The following is a 20,633-nucleotide window of genomic DNA, read 5'->3' as shown; positions in this document are numbered from 1 at the left end:
ACATTATGAGTGAGTCTGGTGTGAATGTACATTTTGGTTTCTTATAGTTATAATGTTTTTTGTTTGGTGTAATGCACAAATTGTAAGACAAATTTCCATACGGACAATAAAGATTATTATTATTATTAAGTACCGGTACAGCTGCACATTTGTGGTGAAATGTTGTGATGTAAAAAGACAATAGCAATTTTTAAAAATAAAAATCATAAAATTGGTCTCAGAAATTGCTAACTCTTGTACTAATTCCTCAATTGGTAGTGTAAAAAAAAAAGAAAAGTTAATATATAAATAAAATTAAATATGTATAAATATGAATCAAAAAACATTATACACAGTTAGCTGGCGTATCTTTCTAAGTTGTAAGTAGTAAAAGTAAAGCTCCCCTTTAAGACCATACGGTCTATAGGGCAGATGATGTTAAGGTCATCAGTTTCTTTGGCCAGCGGTTAACGAACAGGGTGTCATGTGACCAACCGCCTTTACTTTCCCCAACTAAAGACAGGTACCCATTAGAGTTGGGTGCACCCAACTAAGTAGTAAGTACATATATAAGTATATATGTGGTCCCCCATTCCCAATTTTTTTTATGCGGCCCTCGATACAAAACGGTTGCACACCCCTGCTCTACACTAAGTGGTTTCCAGGCATCATGTAGATGTAAAGACGAAATATAACCCAGAGTGTGTATAGTAGGCGCTAGATGCTATCGCCCCCCCCCCCTTTCCCCGATCGATTCTAATCATTTGGGGGGGGGGGGTTCTACTCTATTTCGTTGCTGAAATTAGCGTACCAATAATATGTTTATTTAATTTAATTAATACTTATGCTATAGTTATTAAATTATTGCAGGGGCGTAACTAGGGATTTGGGGTCCCTGGGGGGATTTACCTCTTTGGGCCCCCCACCCCTGCATTATGACATTCGACATCATGACATAAGATAATGTACTTACTAAATATATAAACCTACATTCACATTGGTACAGTATATCAGTAAAATTAACAAGATTCAGAAAGTTTCTCCAACAGCTTGATGATATAGTTGAGATGCAAGGAAACCGCCGACGTAGCTCCTTCTCTTGTATTACTCTCCTTTTTAAAACTCCAGCCTCCAGCTTCTTTCAGTTTGGCCTTTCAGTAGACCCCCCCCCCCAAGGATCTTTCGGGTGAGTTGGGAAAAAAAGTTGAACAATTGATGTACATTCTCAAAAAAAAGATGACAATCGCTGGATCTATCTCAGCAGAATGAAGAGCTGCCAGGTTGATAAAGTGATTATCACAGTTCAGAAATGTTGCCTTTGGATTTATGTCTAAGAGACAGACGGCCACTCATTGTGGCTGCGTTATCATAGGTTTGACCTCTGCACAGATCAAAGTCCAGTCCAATGTCTTTAAGAGTTTTCAGAACAAGTTTTTCATAATGTTGTCCTTCAGGTTTCAAACTTTCAAAGTAACTAATGAATGACTCTTTTATTTTGAAATTATCAACATCCAAGTAACGAACTATTAGGGATACCTGTTCTTGATGAGAAACATCTGGGGTGGAATCAAGCATCAGAGAAAAGTATCAAACTTGTTTGACTTTCCCAGCAATTGATTCCCTGACTTTATTGCCCATCATTTTGAATTTCTGGTGACAAATAATGTGTCTTCCCATATTCGATTCTATGTAAGTGGTGTTTGAAACTTTATCAAATTCTGCAAGAAATTTCAAAGATGCTAGGAATTTCCCAGGATTGGGTGAATTCAGTTTTTGGTTGTGACCACGTAACCTTGAGTTTGTTTTTGCTAAGTACTAAATAGCTGCTGCTACGCGCTTCAGAATATCTCCCCAATACTGCTGATTTTTTCAAAATTTGCGCATGAAACATATGAGACAGTTCCTCTGGTTCTGCCTTAAGCTTTTCTTTTTCTAGCTTCCACTTCAAAAAAGCTTGTCAGTGGTGGACTCCTTCATGTTCTTTCAGTCCCTCAGGTTTCTTCCATTTGGTGAAACCAACTCCTGGTTTACCCAATGCACTAGATGTCTTTTTTGATGCCTCGGAAAACAGAACACATGCAAAACAAAATAGACATCCCAAGTGTGGAGAGAAGAGAAGCAAAGATCTCTCCTGTTGGAAGCTTTCCAGTGAACCATGATGTCAAACTTCGTGATTTATTTTGGGTAAACTCTATTGAAAACAATACCCTTCATCTTTGTTTTGGAAAAAATAGGCTACCCTTTAACAGAATTTTGCTCACAGTTTCTCAGATAAAATTCCAGGATGGATATATCCGAAGTCTTTGTACTTAATTACAGCTTCTTCCACTTCTGGAGAAAGTGATTTTAGAAGACTATCACTTGACTCATCATCTGTATCACTTACCTTAGATGTTTTCTCTGACTGTGGCAAAAGGGTATTCCCTTGGAGTTTCTTCAGCACTACTTCTCTCCTCAAGAGACATTTTCACTTCTTCGACTGCTGTATCTTTGTATGAATCATCTGAATAGTGATACTTTTTTTTCGACACGTTCATGGTCTTCTTTGTTTTCAGTGCTTATCAGGTTTCTTTTTAAATGATAAGGATGATGAAATAAACTACTCTATATACCAAGTTCCTTTCTGAGAGTAACACGGCACTAGTCAGCGCTATAGTGACCGGGGTATGAAGTGACCAGGGGATGAAGTGACCGGGGATGAAGTGACCGGTGAAAAAGTGACCGGGGATGAAATGACCGGTCACCATAACTGTTTCATTTGTTCCAACAGTTTGCTGTTCATTGTCTTCATCGGTATCATAGCACCCAGAGATGTCTTCATCGAAACTCTTGTTCAAAAAGCATTGATTTCGTCTGTAGGTTTTTTCGTCGTTTTTTTTTATGATGTAAGATCTGGGTGATGATTTTTTTTGACGACAACTGCTTTCTGCGATGTTTGTTCTAGACGAACTCTCACTTTCTCTCCGACAGAGTATTATTTATGTGAGCTGGCGCTCCTAGATCTATTTTTTAAATCTATTTTTATCTGCTGCTTACTGCCTTACTCTCGTTATTTCTACTGCCTGTCTGTTGTAGTTCTGCTTTACTGCCGCTAGTAGCTTACTGTTTAGTGTTGGGGTAATTTAGAGTGGTTTATTGTTTTGTAGTGGGTATATTTGTTTTATTACTGTTTTTTTTTTGGTCAATGTAAATAAAGTGTATATAAGTTTTGTTTTATAAATTTAGTTTAGTTTGTTCTTTTAGTTAGCTAGATTAGTTTAGTTTAGTTTAATTGTGCTGTCTGGTTGCTTAGGCGACTCTAGCCCCTTGGTCGCAGACCGAGGTGCACAGATTGGGCCCACCCAGTAGAGCTACCAACTGCCTACTGTTATAAATGAATAAATGTTGAGCAGCAGATAATAATAAAAAGGGCCTCACTCAGTAGCGCACACCCTGACCTGCTCACATTTAGGTAGTCTTGCTTTTGCATCGTATTTCACTTTGCTTCTCATCTGTCGTTCTTTTAGTAATTTCTCTGCATTTTCAGCTGTCGATGGACTGATCAAGCCCATTCTGGAGCGGCATTGTTTGCATGCATGCATGTATATGCATCTGTCCTAGGGCTGACAGGGCTGCTTTCTTTTTCTTTCTCTTGGCAGACTCAGCTTCGTTTCTTTTGCATTCGGCGAAATTCGTACCAGCAAGTAAAGTACCATGCTGTCCGGTCTTGAGCTATTTCCACCCACATACTTTGGTCGATGCCCGTGACTCTCATGTCTCGCTTGCAGACATCTCTGTAGGTTAGTCTTGTGCGGCTCAGCGTATAGAATGTCTTTAGGGATTCTTCCATCTGGTATGCGAGTGACATGACAGAGCCAGCGTAGTCTTCTCTGTTGAAGGAGCGCATAGATGCTGTGCATATTGGCCCGTTTCAAAACTTCCTGGTTGGTGACACGATCCCTCCAGGAGATGCACATTATGCGTCGCAAGCAGCGTATGTGGAACCTTTTTAATCTGTGTTCTTGACGCATGTAAGTTGCTCAGCTCAGCTCTCACTGCCATAAAGAACGCAGGCATTGTAGACCAGGATTTTTGTAACCGTAATCAATTGGGTATTTTCCCACATGCGCTTCGAGAGTTTTGCCATTGCTGCAGAAGCCTTTATTTCCTATTCTTTTTGTCAGCTCAGTGTCTAAATCTAGGTTGCTGGCTATTGTTGTTCCCAAATATGTGAATTCCTGCACCATCGTAAGTGTGTAATTTCCAATATGTATCACTGGTATTTCTGCGACATCTTGTGCCAGGATTTCGGTCTTGGATAGGCTTATTGTAAGTCTAAACTCTTGACAAGCAGCTGCCAGAGCATTCACAAGCCTCTGCAATTCTTCCTGTGAATGAGATATGAGTGCTACATCATCGTCTCTTTGTTTTGGCTTTAAGGCGTGCCAGGTTAAATACTTTTCCATCGGATCTACTGTGGATATATACTCCACCTTCCAGGGATTTAAAAGCGCTGATGAGTACAACTGAAAAAAAGATGCCGAATAGTGTTGGAGCCAGAACACATCCTTGTTTTTCTCCGCTCTTGATGGAGAATGGCCTATAGGCGGAACTGTCAAACTGTACGGTGCCCTGCATATTTTCATGAAACGCTGACACTAGTTTTGGGCAGCCGATTCTCTCTAATATGGCAAACAAGCCGGTTCTACTGACATGGTCAAATGCCTTGGTCAAGCCAATTAAAGCTATGAAGAGGGACTGCCTTTGGTCTCTGCTTTTCTCCTGTAGCTGCCGCAGGGAGAAGATCATATCTGTTGAAGCAATTATACATAAAACACTGAACCATAATATTCAAATACAAAATCTAATTAAATACTCAGAAAGACACAACGATAAAGGCAAATTCTTCGATCAATATGCTAGGACAAATGTGTACAAATGCTCCTTCTTCCTTAGAGCTATAAGATAATAAGAGCATGAAATGGGTTGCCTGAGCCAGCCAGGAAAACCAGTGACCTGGTAGAATTTAAGTCATTGGTTAACATGCATGACTAGATGCATGACGCGTAGGACGTAATCATCTTTTTTTTTTTTTTTTTTGAAGTAACGTCTTTATTAGATCTATATAAGAAAATAAGAACTATATAGAAGAAGAGCTTTGAAAAGTCACAGACCTATATATATATATAGATCTAGTATATATAGGTGTGTGCCACAGACCTATAGAGCTGTTTGTTTTGTTTTTTTATTGATTCTTTCTACAGGAGAAGTAAAATATGGCGGACGACACGAACAGCATGGATGAGGATGAGCTTGTAAGTTTCAAAAGTTATCACGCAATGATCTAAAATCATTAATCTATTTTATGTTTGACTATATATCTAGATCATCATCATTTGTCCCTTGCTGTGTCACTCACTCACTCAGTGAGTGTGAGTCAGTCTCAGTTCTGAGTTAAGTGTCACTGACTCACAACAGTCAGAGTTACACTTACAGTGACTGAGTGAGTGAGTCTGAATACTCTGAACTTGTCTGAGCCTGGGTAATTCTGCAGGAGTAAAAATGTTTTACATAATTCGGATGTTCCTTCAGAGTTTACTTCCCGCAGGACGACAGGGGATGGGAGCGGGCAGGGTTTGAACCCTCGACCGTCGATAAATCCGAACGACAGTCCAGCGCGCAAACCGCACGACCAGGCAGCCATCTTTGTTATTCTGACTAGACTGTAATCTTATATCTTGGGTTTTACTCTCAGATTTGGGTTTTTGTTTGTAGCTAAAAAATATGCTAGATCTAGCTATACCGGTATCATCTAGTCCTAATAAGTCTATTAATTTGACTCATAATCTAATACTTACTAATAGACACCAAAACAGGTAATGCTTGACTCCCAATGGGGGAGGTAACAGGGCTCCCACAAGACTCCCCCTTTTTTAGCATAAGCCATGATTGGCATGATAAGCCCATAAGGCAAGCGAAATTCTAATACTTCATAGCCTTAATTGGCTTAATAGGCTTAGATTTACATATAAAACAAGTTAATAGAAAAATGAGTATTAAAAAGTACAAACATTTGTTAAAAAACAACAAAGATAACAACATATATATTAGATCTATACATATATATAGATCTAGATTTATAGAGATTTAAATTTATAGATCTAGATCTAATTTATAGGCTAGAACTAAATTGCCTAAATCTAAATTTAAGATCCATACATTTAGTTTAGTCATTTAGTCTGGGTCATTTCAAAAGACATATATATAAAGGACGATAAAAATACTTAAATAGTGGTAAAAAAAAATCAGAATAATTCAGAATAGATACAGACAATATTTAACAATTAAAAAGAAGACAGAACGATAAGAAACGTATTGTATTGACACCAAGTCAAAATTAAAAGAAAAAATAGCATTGCTTTGAAAACACAGATGTAATGTTAATTCTTGGTATTTTTTAAGACACTATCTTGGGATTTCTTTGGAACATAAACAATAACAAAATAGTAACAAAGATGGCTGCCCCTTGAAATCCTGCAGAATTACCCTTGTCTGAAGTACTGAAGTCTGAAGTGACACTAATTTCACTGAAGAAGACTGAAGACAGTGAAGTCACACAAGACAAGTGACAAGTCCAGTGAAGTGACTGTACTGAGTCAGTGAGTCACTGAGTGACTTACTAAACTTAATATGTCACTTAGATCTACTATGATCTAGTGTCTAGCTAGTTATGTCTTGGTCTTAGTACTTATCATAATTATGAATTATGATCATTTTTCACTATCAATAATTTGAATAATTAAATAATATTCATTCATTGACTCTAGTAGTCTCTACTCACTGTCTGTGAATGTGAGTGACAGGTTGAGATTCAGAGCTGTTCTTCTCTTGTCTTATTGAAGTCAGAGGCTGGTCCATTATTAAATTATTAAATCCAGCCAGCTTTTCTTCACTTTGTGCTCCCTCCACTGTACCTTATCTTGACACTTGAAGAATTACTTTTGATAGTGTGAGTCATGTCTTACAATATTAACCTTCCTAAGATGACATGGCCGATCTATTGGCCCAAGGTAGAGAGGTGAAATAAAAAATTTATCTTTGAAAAAAACAATTTGGTAATTCTGAATGAGTTCACGGGTCTGCCATCTTTGTTACTATTTGTTATTGTTTATGTTCCAAAGAAATCCCAAGATAGTGTCTTAAAATATACCAAGTATTAACATTTCTTCTGTGTTTTCAAAGCAATGCTAGACTATTTTCTTTTAATTTTGACTTGGTGTCAATACAATATATACGTTTCTTGTCTATAATTAGAGTAATTACCAGCCTAATATGTAGGCTACACCCCTCCAGGCCCTCCCTCACCTAAAATCTTTTTTTTTTTTGTAACACTAAGAGTGTCTGCGAATTTTAGTGACTTAGATCAAGAGTGTAGATCTACGATAGATTCAGTAAAGATAATTCTCACACAGCCGTGAATTTAGTGACTTAGACTTTGATCTAGACTCTAGATTTACGCTTAATCACTAGATTCTAGTGTAGATAATTCTCTCGCATCCTTGAAAACTGTGAATTTTAGTGACATAGAATCTAGATTTAGTGTAGATTTAACGAAAATATTTTGCATACAGCAGTGAAAAGTCTGTAAAAGTTATTTCGGTCGTAAAAGCGAAGGAAACAAGTTGAAAAAGAAATTGTGCTTAAAAAACAACAACACTTGGTCTAATCCCCCCCCCCCCCCCCCAAGCCATTATTTAGTAAGCAAATTTCAACTAAACATACAAATAGGCCTGAATATTACAGGCTCTGTTTATGAGGAGGATTTAAGCACAGTTAATAATTCTGAGAGAAAACCCAAGATTTACAGTCAAAACAATAACAAAGATGGCTGACCCGTGAACTCATTCAGAATTACCAACAATTTTTTATTAGTACATCATTAAAATACTTTCTGCAGAACTTTCCAATGGCAATGGTGTATAAATTATGACTGTATGTTTAACAGTTAAAAAGTTATGATTTTTTTTTTTTTTTTGTGGCGTTTGGACCTAACATTGGTTGACATGGAACAAGAGAGAGGAGAGCTTGTCGCTGGCTAAGCCAGGCGAGACACACCCCTAGCTCAAAAGTTAAAAAGTTGAAATTGGGTTTCGTAGACGATAGATCTACTTATTAATTAAGAAATTTAATAGTAGATCTAGTATTAGTAGTAAATTTCTAGCTCACAAAGCTGATTTCATTTATATTTATGAACTTTATTTGTTTAGAATGTAAATATTGAAGGAAATAACCAAATTATTGGGTCTTGAGCTTTAAGAAATGTCAGAGAGGTGTGGACAAAATGGTAATGTTGTTATGGCAGAAAATAACAAAATATTTAAAAAGTGGAATCAAAATCGTTGTGCATATATATATTTAGTACACCAAAACTAATTGAATATATGCAGAATATTAGGCTTTACTAAGCCTAACATGTTTTTTTTTTTCAAAAAAAATGTTCTATATAGACTATCACTAAAACTGTCCATGGCAACTCCATGGCCATTATTTTCTTTGTTAAATGGCATTCTCCACTTTGTAAGCACCACATAAGACTTACAGCGATAAAACTTGGTAGAATTATGGCCAGGCATGATATCTGTCACGTACACTATGACCATATATGGTAACAGTTTCGAGTTGTTTGCCGACATAGCTTGACATAGCTGGGAAAAAAAAACAAGCATGTAATTAAATGAACTCCATTGGTTCTGAAAGTTAATTATTGTACATTAGACTGCAATGATTGGTTGGTCTGGGAGAGGTAAGTTGTTGATCACGTGATTACGAGCTGAAGCCCGGATGAAGCGTGTAGCTCCCGGCCAGTCTTGTCTTGGAAGTTGGAATGTTAAGATCTAACTTGTACGTAACGTGAAATTAAGAATATATATTTTTATTTGTATCAAGACTCAGATATACTATAGTGTAGATTCAATTCAAGTACATTTTAACCATTGTAACTATTTGTGATTTCAAGTTATTAATTAAAGTAATTGTTTTTGGACAAAGAGAAGTTTCTTCATTGAATTTAGAACGTACTTAGATCATATTTGTCAAGTAGTAACTCCTAGACCTAGATGATCCTCTTATCAATTGGCGACATTCTGTATGATCGTATTATCAACATAGATCTGTCTACTTCTACACGATCATCTTATCGAAAGATCATTTCAAGATCCTCGGCAATCACGATCATTGATGGTGCAATATAGTTCAAGTCTGATCGTGACAGTAGCACCATCTTAGAGTGTGACATCAACACCATTGATGATCGTGACAATATCTAATATGAAAAAAAAAATTAACCTTTGTACTCTATCCTAACTTCTGTATTGGTGAAAACAAAAAAAAGTGATATTTTTATTAACTTAAAAAAAAAAATCCTCATTAGACATTTTAAAGGCCATCTAATAGTCTAAAGTAGTCAATAACACATCATTAAGCCTCTTATATTTCATAAATAAAATATAATCTATTTCTAAGTGCAACCTGTGAAAAAAAAAATAAAGAAAAGTTTTTAGGTCATTTTCTACTCCACTTTTCTGGTTTTTTTTCCCCATACCTACCCATGGTTATTTACAATGTATATTTACTCTGATAGTGATAGCCCTAAGCCCTAGCCTAATGCCCTAATAAAAATCAGGGCAGTATTGAGGAAAGCTTGTGTAAACTTTAGATCTAGGTTTACACTAGTATTAGATTTAGTAATAAGTATACTAGTATAGTGTTGACGATGCCCATCCATGGTAACATGGTTTAGAGTTAAGGGTGAGGAGCTGGATATAGAAGACCCATTTGAGCCCGAAGGGATTAGCACCTTGTAGACTTGTTTTATCCTTTTTTTTAAATATCAATTTAGTTCAAATGTTTGTCAGGGAGACTCATAAATATGATGCCAACTTTCTGACCAACAAACAGTTCACAAGAAGATCCCTGGGTCATAAGTGGGTGGCTGTCACTGTGGACAAAATGTAGGTGTTTCCCATGGGGGGATGGGAAGAAAAGTAATCAAATAATGTAACTGAAGGGTCTCCATGGGCCTTGTTTCCCCAAACACAAGTATTAGGACTTATTCAGGCCTAAAACTTCTTTAAAAACGCGTCACATATATATATAATATATATGGATTATCATCAACTATGGCAATGGCCTATCTCAGTATCTGAGGCTATCTAAGACTAAAACTGTCTACAGTATTCTAGACTAGAGTACTCTTGACTTTAGAGTAGATCAAGCAATCTTATAGATCTATCTCTTATCCAGCTTTAGATCTGTCTAGGACTAGATATAGAATCTACATATTTTTGGATCTTTTTTTCTTAAGACTAAGACATCACAAAATGAAATGTTATGACATGATCTTTAATTTTAAAGGGAAACTCTGATGATTTTTCAAATTTGAGTAATTGACATCAAAAGTACTTTTATGATAGACCTATCTGGATTATCTCCTATTTAAATTCTGAGTAAAAAGTTGTAAATGTAAACTTTTGAATAATTTAGATGCTTTGACATTTGGGGGGGAATTTAAATTTAGAGTTTGTTGTTCTTCAATATAACAAAAAGCCTTGTTAACATCTAAAGCTTTATTACACTGAATGACGAAAGTAACTACACACATAGCAAAGGTCAATACACGGAATATGGTCAATACACAATCTCACATGAATTCACAAATGTTATCAAATACTAGGGGAGACATTATCGAAATAAACAAACATTCTCGACAGAGTTATATGTTTATTTATGTTGAACTAAATTCTTCAAAGGTCAACGAAACAAAATATATAGCAGAAATATGCAGAGGTGCCCAACGGAAACACTTTAAAGACTAGCTTAGGTGCCAACTTGCTTTAGCTGACATAGAAGAGAGCACCTGGTTGTATACGGCCTCAGAACAAGACAGCTGGAGATCACTCAAAAAGACAGCTGGATACACATTTGAGACCAAAAGAAAATCCACTGCCGAGGACAGACACAGATGGCGAAAAGAAAATCTTAATCAACCACCGTGGACAATGGATATGCTTGCCCTGGAAGTGGCAAAATATGTAGGTCACAGCTGGGGCTGCGTATTCATAGGAAATACTGCATTCCTCGTTAATCTTCGGACTCGCAGACAAGCCTTATTAATTAATTAATGACAATAAAAGTGCAGTGATGAAATGTACAGTAAGATGAAATGTTGTGTGTGAATGCATCTTTACTCTAAATTTCATGATTCTGAAGACCAATTTAAATAAGTGGAAAGTTGTTTTTATATATATATATATATATATATTAATATTAAACAGAAAAAAAGATGTTTTATTGTAGACATTTGGTAAAAATTTCATGTAGTGATTTTCATTATTTTTTTTTTGCTCTTTAGGAAGAGGAGGAGGCTATTGATGGCGTGGCTCACCAAAAACTTATTAATTCCTTATTTGCATTAGATGGAAAAAAAAACAAAAAGTAATTATATTTTTCTTTTTTTTCTAAATTACTTGAGCCCTAAACCTATCTGTTTTAATTTTTGCGCATTATTATTTGATCAGATTCAAGGTTAATTTATTTGAAAGTCCCACAGTCATGCTCCTTTGTGTTTTTCAGACAAAGTGTGACCTTACGTACATCCAATATCTCCAACAACTTGGACATGGCTATACATGCTAGTAGAGGTCAGATTTTGTTTTATTAATAACCTGTGTGGCCCTAAGTTAATGACTCATGTAATTTGAGACACTGGTGATTAGGAAGAAGCTCTTTTTTTATTTTCTCACCCTGTTTTTTAATTTTCATTTGGTATATGACCCATGCACATATTATGGAGTATTCAACTAGATTGAAATATATATGCATCATAAAAACTAACATTTGTGTATGTTCGTATCACAGACACATTGAAAATTCATCCTCAAGACCTGAAGTTAAAACAAAAACATGTATCTGCACAGCTACAGAAGCCTTTAAGTGCTCTAGAAATGGAAAAGGTTTGCCTTTTAATTTTTATTAAAGATTTATGTATATGTGATCATTTACACTTAAATTAAGTGATTGTAATCTAGCGTAGTTCAGGGCGATATTATTGTAGAACTAGAACAATAGTCAGACTATTTCTTTCACTAGCACTTATTCATTTATTCACTTATCACTCTCACTTTTGCACCTTCCTGTCACATGTTCACATTGTTACTATTTCTAGTGTCACTGTTTAACCTGTGAAAGTTCTCATTGTGCGTGCTTATTTATTATTTGATTGTCTTGTCACCTTGTTATAAATTATTAACATGATTGTGTTATAATTATTAAGATGATAGTCTTGTCACCTTGTTATAAATTATTAAGATAATTGTCTAGTCACCTTGTTATTCTGATAAAATAACTTTTTTTCCAGACAAAAAGAAAGTTAGCAAGAGATACAGTACATTCAGAAATGACCAAATGGGAGCCTGTTGTCAATGAAATAAGAAGTGTAAATATTCCCATTTATTATTTGTACAGTTGAGCATTTATTACATTTGTAGTAACATCATTAGAATTTTTCTGGAACCCTGTGAGGAAATTGCTGGTGCACAAATTTTCACTCAAGTATTTTGTCCTTTTAAGAGAATATTTGCTTTATTCTTTTAGGATAGTCGTTTCTGATCTTCATAATGTTTACAGCCTTTATTCTTTTACAATCTTTCTACAGCTCTATAATTTCATTTCTTGCTCTTTTATGTTATTGGCTAAATGTGGCTGTGATTATGTTGTAATATAATTAATACAAACAATAAAGTTGAGTGAAGAAATTAATATTTTCTACTTTCTAATATGTTCTTTGCAGGCAACTCAAACTGCATTTTCCAACAGACCTCATGGTTTACAAATGTTTCAGTCAATGCAGCCAAAATCTTTCACAGTGAGTGTGTTTTTTATTATAGTGATTATAATATTAAAACATATTTCTCATTATCTGTTATCATTTTTTTTTTAATGACTCAAACTGATAAAAAAAAAAATGTCTTTCCTTTTAGCCAAGAACACCATTGGAGCAAGAAATCTATGCTGCTTTAGGGAAAGATGAAAGTCTTGTCAAACAAAATCAGGCTCTCTCAGTGGCTGAAACAAAAGCTTTAAAAGCAATGTCTGTCAAAGAGGTAAACTATCCTAACAATAGAGAACATTGCCCTTAATCCTGGATTACAATGTATATACTTTTCAGGTACTTAAGAAGTATTAACAAAAATTACATAAAAGATTGTTTCCCTTCCCTCCCCCTTTTACCAATTATATAACTATATATATAAAATAGTTATATATATATTGCTATGGCTTAACATTTTAGCATTACTACATTTTGTTATATCACTTTTAGGCTTTAGCTAGAAGAGCTGAACTAATGAAACATCACACATTGCTTTCAAGAATGGAATTAAAAGCTAAACGTCAGAAAAAAATTAAAAGTAAAAGGTATTTGTCTTTTTTTTTTAATGTCTACTATTATTTGTAATTTTAAATGAATCAAGGTAGTATGAGATATTAATTAACTTGGTAGTCAAGTAGGCATGAGTATTGATTCACTTGATAGTCAAGTTGACATGAGTATTAATTCGCTTGATAGTCAAGTTGACATGAGTATTGATTCACTTGATAGTCAAGTTGACATGAGTATCGATTCACTTGACAGGCACGACATGGCCTAAATTGTGCCGATGTGCCTCAAATCAAACAAACATCGATTCACTTGATAGTCAAGTTGACATGAGTATTGATTCACTTGATAGTCAAGTTGACATGAGTATTAATTCGCTTGATAGTCAAGCTGACATGAGTATTAATTCGCTTGATAGTCAACTTATTCACTTGATAGTCAAGTTGACATGAGTATTAATTCGCTTGATAGTCAACTTATTCACTTGATAGTCAAGTTGACATGAGTATTAATTCGCTTGATAGTCAAGTTGACATGAGTATTGATTCACTTGATAGTCAAGTTGACATGAGTATTGATTCACTTGATAGTCAAGTTGACATGAGTATTAATTCGCTTGATAGTCAACTTATTCACTTGATAGTCAAGTTGACATGAGTATTAATTCGCTTGATAGTCAAGTTGACATGAGTATTAATTCGCTTGATAGTCAACTTATTCACTTAATAGTCAGGTTGACATGAGTATTAATTCGCTTGATAGTCAAGTTGACATGAGTATTAATTTGCTTGATAGTCAACTTATTCACTTGATAGTCAAGTTGACATGAGTATTAATTCGCTTGATAGTCAAGTTGACATGAGTATTGATTCACTTGATAGTCAAGTTGACATGAGTATCGATTCACTTGATAGTCAAGTTGACATGAGTATTGATTCACTTGATAGTCAAGTTGACATGAGTATTGATTCACTTGATAGTCAAGTTGACATGAGTATTAATTCGCTTGATAGTCAAGTTGACATGAGTATTAATTCGCTTGATAGTCAACTTATTCACTTGATAGTCAACTTATTCACTTGATAGTCAAGTTGACATGAGTATTAATTCGCTTGATAGTCAAGTTGACATGAGTATTAATTCGCTTGATAGACAACTTATTCACTTGATAGTCAAGTTGACATGAGTATTAATTCGCTTGATAGTCAAGTTGACATGAGTATTGATTCACTTGATAGTCAAGTTGACATGAGTATTGATTCACTTGATAGTCAAGTTGACATGAGTATTAATTCACTTGATAGTCAAGTTGACATGAGATCTTGAATCACTTTGTACTCAGGTTGACATTAGATATTGATTCACATTGTTCTCAAGGTAATGAAGAAAATGAGATATTTATGAGAATCAGTACCCGGGTATTCATCTTCTTCAACAGTTTGACTAATCTTTTTGGCATTATTAATGAATATTAATTTTGAATCTTTTTATTTGCTGTTTTTGATATTGTTTGCTAGCCTGTTCATTTGATCTCCAGGTATCGCAAAGTCTTACAGAAAGAAAGAGTCGCTGCAGAAAAAAAAGAGCTAGAACACCTTAGACAAAATGATCCAGGTGCATTTCTTGAGAAGATAGAGCTGATGGAGAAAAACAGAATGGAAGTAAGCTCTTTGTAAACACTTTGTATTTGATAATTTATAATTTAGATAATTAGCATGACCATATCAACATATATTCTGATCTATACTTAATTAATCCATTCTTTGTATAAAGCATAAAACCAAACCTAAGGCTGTTTTCAATGTACTCATTAAAAATATGATTTAGCTGTCAAGTAAACAAGTCATCATGTCTACATTAATCTAAAAAAGTATTTTACTGTGGCTTGTAAAGCTTGAAATAAAAAATTGATCTGTATATTAATTCTTATAAATTGTTTTTGCTTATTGTATTGTCTTTTTTTTTTGTAAACAGTTATTATTGCAAATTATGATTACTCTTAAGTTTACAAATAAATATTAGGAGGTGCGGTGGTTGAGCGGTAAAGTGCTTGGCTTCCGAACCAGTTTGAATCCTGGTGAAGACTGGGATTTTTAATTTCAGTATCTTTGGGTGTCTCTTAGTCCACTCTAATGGGTACCTGACATTAGTTGGGGAAAAGTAAAGGCAGTTGGTCATTGTGCTGTCCACATGACACCCTCAATAACCATAGGCCACAGAAACAGATGACCTATAGATCACAAGGTCTGAAAGGGGAACTTTACTTTTTTTTTTTATCAGATAAATATTACTAATGGATGTGAGTATCTATATTTCATAAAAAACATTGATAATCTTTTTTTATAAACTTTTTTTAAAAGGAACGCTTGACACTCAAACACAAAGGAGGAGGAAAATTTTCAAGGCTTCATAAGGCATATAGTAAATTTGATGATAAAGTAAGTGTGCTGTTTATCATATTGTTTTATAAGACATGTATGTTAACAATAGGTTTGTGCTTCTGTGGTAAATATTAATTAAAGCAGATTCAAAGCTCTTTCACACTTCTGTGTTCCCTAACACTAATAATAGTGAATAAGAGAGAGCATTACCAGACTGGGAGTCGGATAACTGCTGCAAGCATTGCTAAGTAAAAATGTGCAGACATAAGTGTGATATTTGTCACATAAAACCAATATGCAATGTCCCACAGGTGGATGGGTAATATTTTTTTCAATGCAAAGCTGTTTTAAATAAATTGATGGAACACAATAAATGAAGCAGGAAGTTTTCACAATGTGGTCATTTTGACGCTTTTTTAGATATCTTATACATGTTCATTTTATTTTGCCTCTAAAAAGAATGATCATTTTTATATGTGTTCTTGTGTTCAAACTATATTTAGAGTAGAGGTATAATATTTTCCAAAAATCTTTTGTTTCGTAATAGGCAACTATTAATGTACATGACTTAGAATAATGTTCTACTAATTAGGCCCATTTGTATAATTAAACAAAAATGTTTAGCATAATAATAATTTTTTTAAAATTTTGGTTTAAACCTCTAGCACCAAAATGAACATTGTCAAAATGTCGCGTACATGAAACAAAACTTGAAATGTAATAAAGAAAACAGTGTGTATATATAAAAAGGCACAGTAGTTTCTCTAAATACAGTTATTTTGTATAATAAAATATAATAAAATTAATTTTATTTATTGAAGGAATCACTAGATTCACAATTAATTATTGACAGCTTCTAATTTCTTTCTTTTCCCCTGTATGGCAACTTTTATGCTTGTAGAAGCTACTTAGAGACAAAATAAACTTCTTTTCTTCTATATTTAATATTTGGAAATTCCCAACTCATTTGGTAATGTTATTGATTAATGATCTCAACTGTTATAGGAATACTAATTGGAGTAACCAATATGTTTTTGCTTTGCTATGTTTCTTTGAGACAGTAGTATCTGCACTACTAGAGGTACTCTTCAGAAGCTTTCAAAAGTTGAGCCAGTTCTGCATTACAAATAGATATAGTGTTGATACCTTAAGGATTTAAGCTTCATGCAGAACTGTCTAATCCTTTTAATCTATCAAGGACTCTGGAAAAATGTTAAAAATTATATTAGTTTCAAACTTTGCAGTTCCTATTGTTTTTTTTTGTTGTTGTTTTTTCTCTCTAGAGCCGTGATGCTATTCAAGCCATGTTGGAAAAAAGTAAAGAGCTTACTAAAAAACTTGAAAGTCTAAGTGATGAGGAGGAGGAGGAAGAAGAGGTGAATATTGTGAAGACAGTGGAGTCAACGAAAACTAGTGATAGCGTTATTGATGACCAGATGGTTGATTCTATTATTAAAGGGAAATTTGGTCAGCTAAAGACAAGTACAAATATGTGGCTGAATTCAACCAATCAGTTTCAGACTGCATCAACTTCAAATTCACAGCTTGCATCAACATCAAATTCAAATGCTGATGGTAAAAATCCTGATATTGGTACATGTCACAATGTCAATACTCATACCAGTTCTATTGACACATGTACAGATTCACTTCCACTAAAAGTCACAGAAAATCTATCTGCTAACAGTGAACAATCTTTGACTGCACCAGACAAAAAAAGTCAAGAGACTTCAGAAAAACCCAAATCTAGTGATGTGAATGTTGTTAAGAAAACATCTGTTTCAAAAAAACAAGACAAAAAGAAAAAGTGCAATGAGTCAAACAAAGCAGACATTTCAAAACCTGTGGTCTTCCTTGAATCTGCTGATCAGTTAACTGTTAATGGGGATGAATTGAAAGTGACAATGGAAGAACTTTTTGAAGATGAAGATGTTGTAGAGGAGTTCAGTAAAGAGAAAGCCGAGATGGAAAATAAAAATGTGGTGAAACATGAAAGTAAACTTCCTGGCTGGGGAAGCTGGGCTGGTCCTGATTATAAACATATTCAAGAGAAACACTCTAAAAAGAGGTAATTCTTCTGTTGATCAGTATTTTAAACTTTTACTTTTACTAATACAAATATATTTATATAAATATCAATACATTTGTGAAGAACAATACAATGATTTTCACACAAACTCATGGTTGATCCTTATGAGTTTACTGTTTGTCTAGAAAGCAATGTGCAGGCCAAAAAGCATGCTTTGATATATGTAACAATAAACATGAGAGTGAGATCAGATTACAAAAGTTTTTTTTTAAACAGATGAAAATGTCAGTAATGATTTTTAATAGTAGTTATTGTCACTATATAGAGCTAAGTGTACCTTTGAGGAAATCATCATGTATGGATATCAGAAACTAGGAACTACCAACTATCATTTACCATAATCTTCCAATTTTAGTGTTGAACTGTTAACTACATATTAACTGCGTTCACTCACATTCAATACATGACGTCCTGGTTGTCACCAGTATGGAATATGGCTAGCATTAATTTCTACATGCAGACAAAGACATGAACCAGATGGTGTGAAAACTTAGTGTTAATTTATAGATGTATTTTATACTAATTAGTATATAATAATAATTTTTAATTATCTGTGAGGACATTTGTCAGCTGTAGGATTGCTAGAAGTGAAGTTGTATCCTATTTTATTTATTTGAAATTACTAATGTATATATTTTATCAAAACAAATTCGGTTAAATTTCGTCACATAACAGGTGTTCAAAATATGCATATTGTTAATTTTTTTAGCGTATTCTGATACACATCAATCCTTCATTATATTTGTTCAAAATAACAATTATTGCAAATCATGTCATTACTTTTTAATAGCGACTGTTCAAAAATAGGATTATGTGATATTATGTCTTCAATAGCATATTAATAATGATCATTTTTATCTATTTTAAATTTTTACAAAAAAAAACAAAATAGATCTCAAGCTCAACTCAAGGATCAAAAAGTGAAAAAGCCATATGCACCATATGTTTGGATCAATCCTAATAAAGATCAGGGAATTAGGAAACTTTTGGTTAGTACAATTTCAGTATTCTTTGCATTAAAAGCTTTTTCATAATACACAATAATAAAACTAATATATCTTCAAATTTAAATAATTTTTAAGATATTTTTTTATGAATCAAGTACTAATTTTTATTTAATTTTCTTTTACAGCCAAAATCTGTGCCATTTCCCTTTTCATCCGTTCGGCAGTATGAATTGTCTGTTAGTCAACCTGTATCACGTGGACTTGTGCCTGAAACTGCCACAAAATTATTAACCAAACCAGAGGTTGTGACCAAACTTGGTCACATTATAAAACCTCTCAACAAAGAGGAGTACATGAGCAAAAAGGAAGACATTGACATGGAAGAAATCAAAACAAAAAGTACAGAATTTAGAAAATAAAAACCATTGATTAAATACAGTTTATTTATTTACTTTAATAATTCTACTATATTTAATAAAGCCCAAAAGGTCTTGATGAAAAGTGTAGCAATATACAAATATAATTTGCTTTTTTTGCAGTAGTTCTATAAGGTGATCCTAAATTCTTAAACCATGATGTTATGTTTTTTAAGAAAAGTTAATAAGAGTTGTCTGTCTGTGCCAAAGAAAAGGAAAAGTGTGATGTTTTCTTCAGCACTCCCATACAGGGTGTTGGTTAGGTGAAACTGTACTCATTGTAGGGTCTGGCTAATATGGATTAAAATAGGACATTCAAATAAGATAGGAGTCACAGTTTTGTAAGGGTGGATAGTGGGATTTATTGTTATGGTGATCATTTAAAGGTGTGTAGATTACTCTTGGAGAGGTGGTGGGGATTGATTCATCAACTTTGTTTGGTGGGCTCATTTCCAATATTTCTCACTTAAAGAGAAAGGGTTATTTGCCATAAAAAAAATAGTATTAACAATTGTAGAATGAATTCATATTTACTGATAATGTTGTATGCAATGCTTATATAATTTGTGTAGCCTCATTGAGTAGGCTTCAGCCTTGTACAAACTTAAGTTAAATGTATACATTTGTTTATGCAAATAATAAAATGTTAACAATTTAAAAAACAGTTTTAACAAAATTATATGAAAATTTAGAGTTATTGGAATAATTGTGTCTCATACAGTTTATTGACTACACATAGAAATTAATAACAATATGTGAGACTGTGAGATGTTTGATTATAAAATATTCAAGGGCAACGGCACTAACTTAGGGGAAAAGTGTAAAGCTTATGTCAGATGCTTTATCTAATATTGACAGATCTTCTCACATATACCCTGAACCTTCAGATAGGAATAACAAGCGAGCAGATCAAGTTAATATGTGAAGTATTTAATACAACATAAATATGTACTATGCCAATATTCATACATTCATGTAGCAATTGACAGTCCATATTTACTCTGTGAACTATTATTGTTAAGGAAAAGGTCCTTGACATTATCTCCCCTATACATTGCAAGGTCTGAAAGGGAAACTATTATTGTGTACATGTTTGGTAAATTGCAAATAGGAAATACTATTTAGAAAAGTAATCAACAGAAAACTAAACAATCCACACCTTGCCAATTACATGAATTGAGATGTACATTTGGACCAGCGCCAAACAATGGGTGCATAAGAAACTTTTAGGACCAACATTGATGTAGCATGTGTTTATTATGTTTATTTGACTTGAAGATCTTGATGATATAAACTTGTGACATAAGCGGGTCCGGAGGTGCCTTGATTATAGTTGAAACACTCAAACACTTTAATAATCAATGAAGTAACAAAGTGCTGATATGTTTTTCTTGAGTTTTAATTAAT

General features: G+C 33.9%; 1 protein-coding gene across 3 annotated transcripts; it reads left to right on the top strand.

Moving 5' to 3' along the window:
• The first annotated feature begins 5,175 nt into the window (after positions 1 to 5,175).
• On the top strand, positions 5,176 to 19,888 carry LOC106059913 (U3 small nucleolar RNA-associated protein 14 homolog B-like). Of its 3 annotated transcripts, none has more exons than XM_013217613.2 (13): positions 5,176 to 5,273; positions 11,369 to 11,451; positions 11,590 to 11,657; positions 11,875 to 11,969; positions 12,374 to 12,451; positions 12,806 to 12,880; positions 12,996 to 13,118; positions 13,337 to 13,431; positions 14,931 to 15,054; positions 15,754 to 15,831; positions 17,058 to 17,842; positions 18,756 to 18,852; positions 18,996 to 19,888. In XM_013217613.2, exons 1-13 carry the CDS (start codon positions 5,235 to 5,237, stop codon positions 19,227 to 19,229), a joined length of 1,974 nt encoding a protein of 657 aa, XP_013073067.2. In that variant the 5' UTR covers positions 5,176 to 5,234; the 3' UTR covers positions 19,230 to 19,888. The 3 variants fall into 3 exon arrangements, with proteins under 3 accessions (XP_013073067.2, XP_055889071.1, XP_055889070.1); XM_056033096.1 differs by lacking the exon at positions 5,176 to 5,273 and adding an exon at positions 6,399 to 6,613; XM_056033095.1 differs by lacking the exon at positions 5,176 to 5,273 and adding an exon at positions 6,399 to 6,617.
• The last annotated feature ends 745 nt before the right edge of the window (positions 19,889 to 20,633 follow it).

Source organism: Biomphalaria glabrata, chromosome 6 (genome assembly GCF_947242115.1).
Source record: "Biomphalaria glabrata chromosome 6, xgBioGlab47.1, whole genome shotgun sequence".
Taxonomy (NCBI): Eukaryota; Metazoa; Mollusca; class Gastropoda; family Planorbidae; genus Biomphalaria; species Biomphalaria glabrata.
This window is presented reverse-complemented; position numbering and strand designations above follow the sequence as displayed.

Bases quoted from the DNA above. Each gene is read 5' to 3' on its own strand.
- LOC106059913 (XM_013217613.2), top strand. From the start codon at position 5,235: ATGGCGGACGACACGAACAGCATGGATGAGGATGAGCTT. The intron at 5,274-11,368 runs GTAAGTTTCAAA...TTTGCTCTTTAG, and splicing joins GCATGGATGAGGATGAGCTT to GAAGAGGAGGAGGCTATTGA. The intron at 18,853-18,995 runs GTTAGTACAATT...TTTCTTTTACAG, and splicing joins AGGGAATTAGGAAACTTTTG to CCAAAATCTGTGCCATTTCC.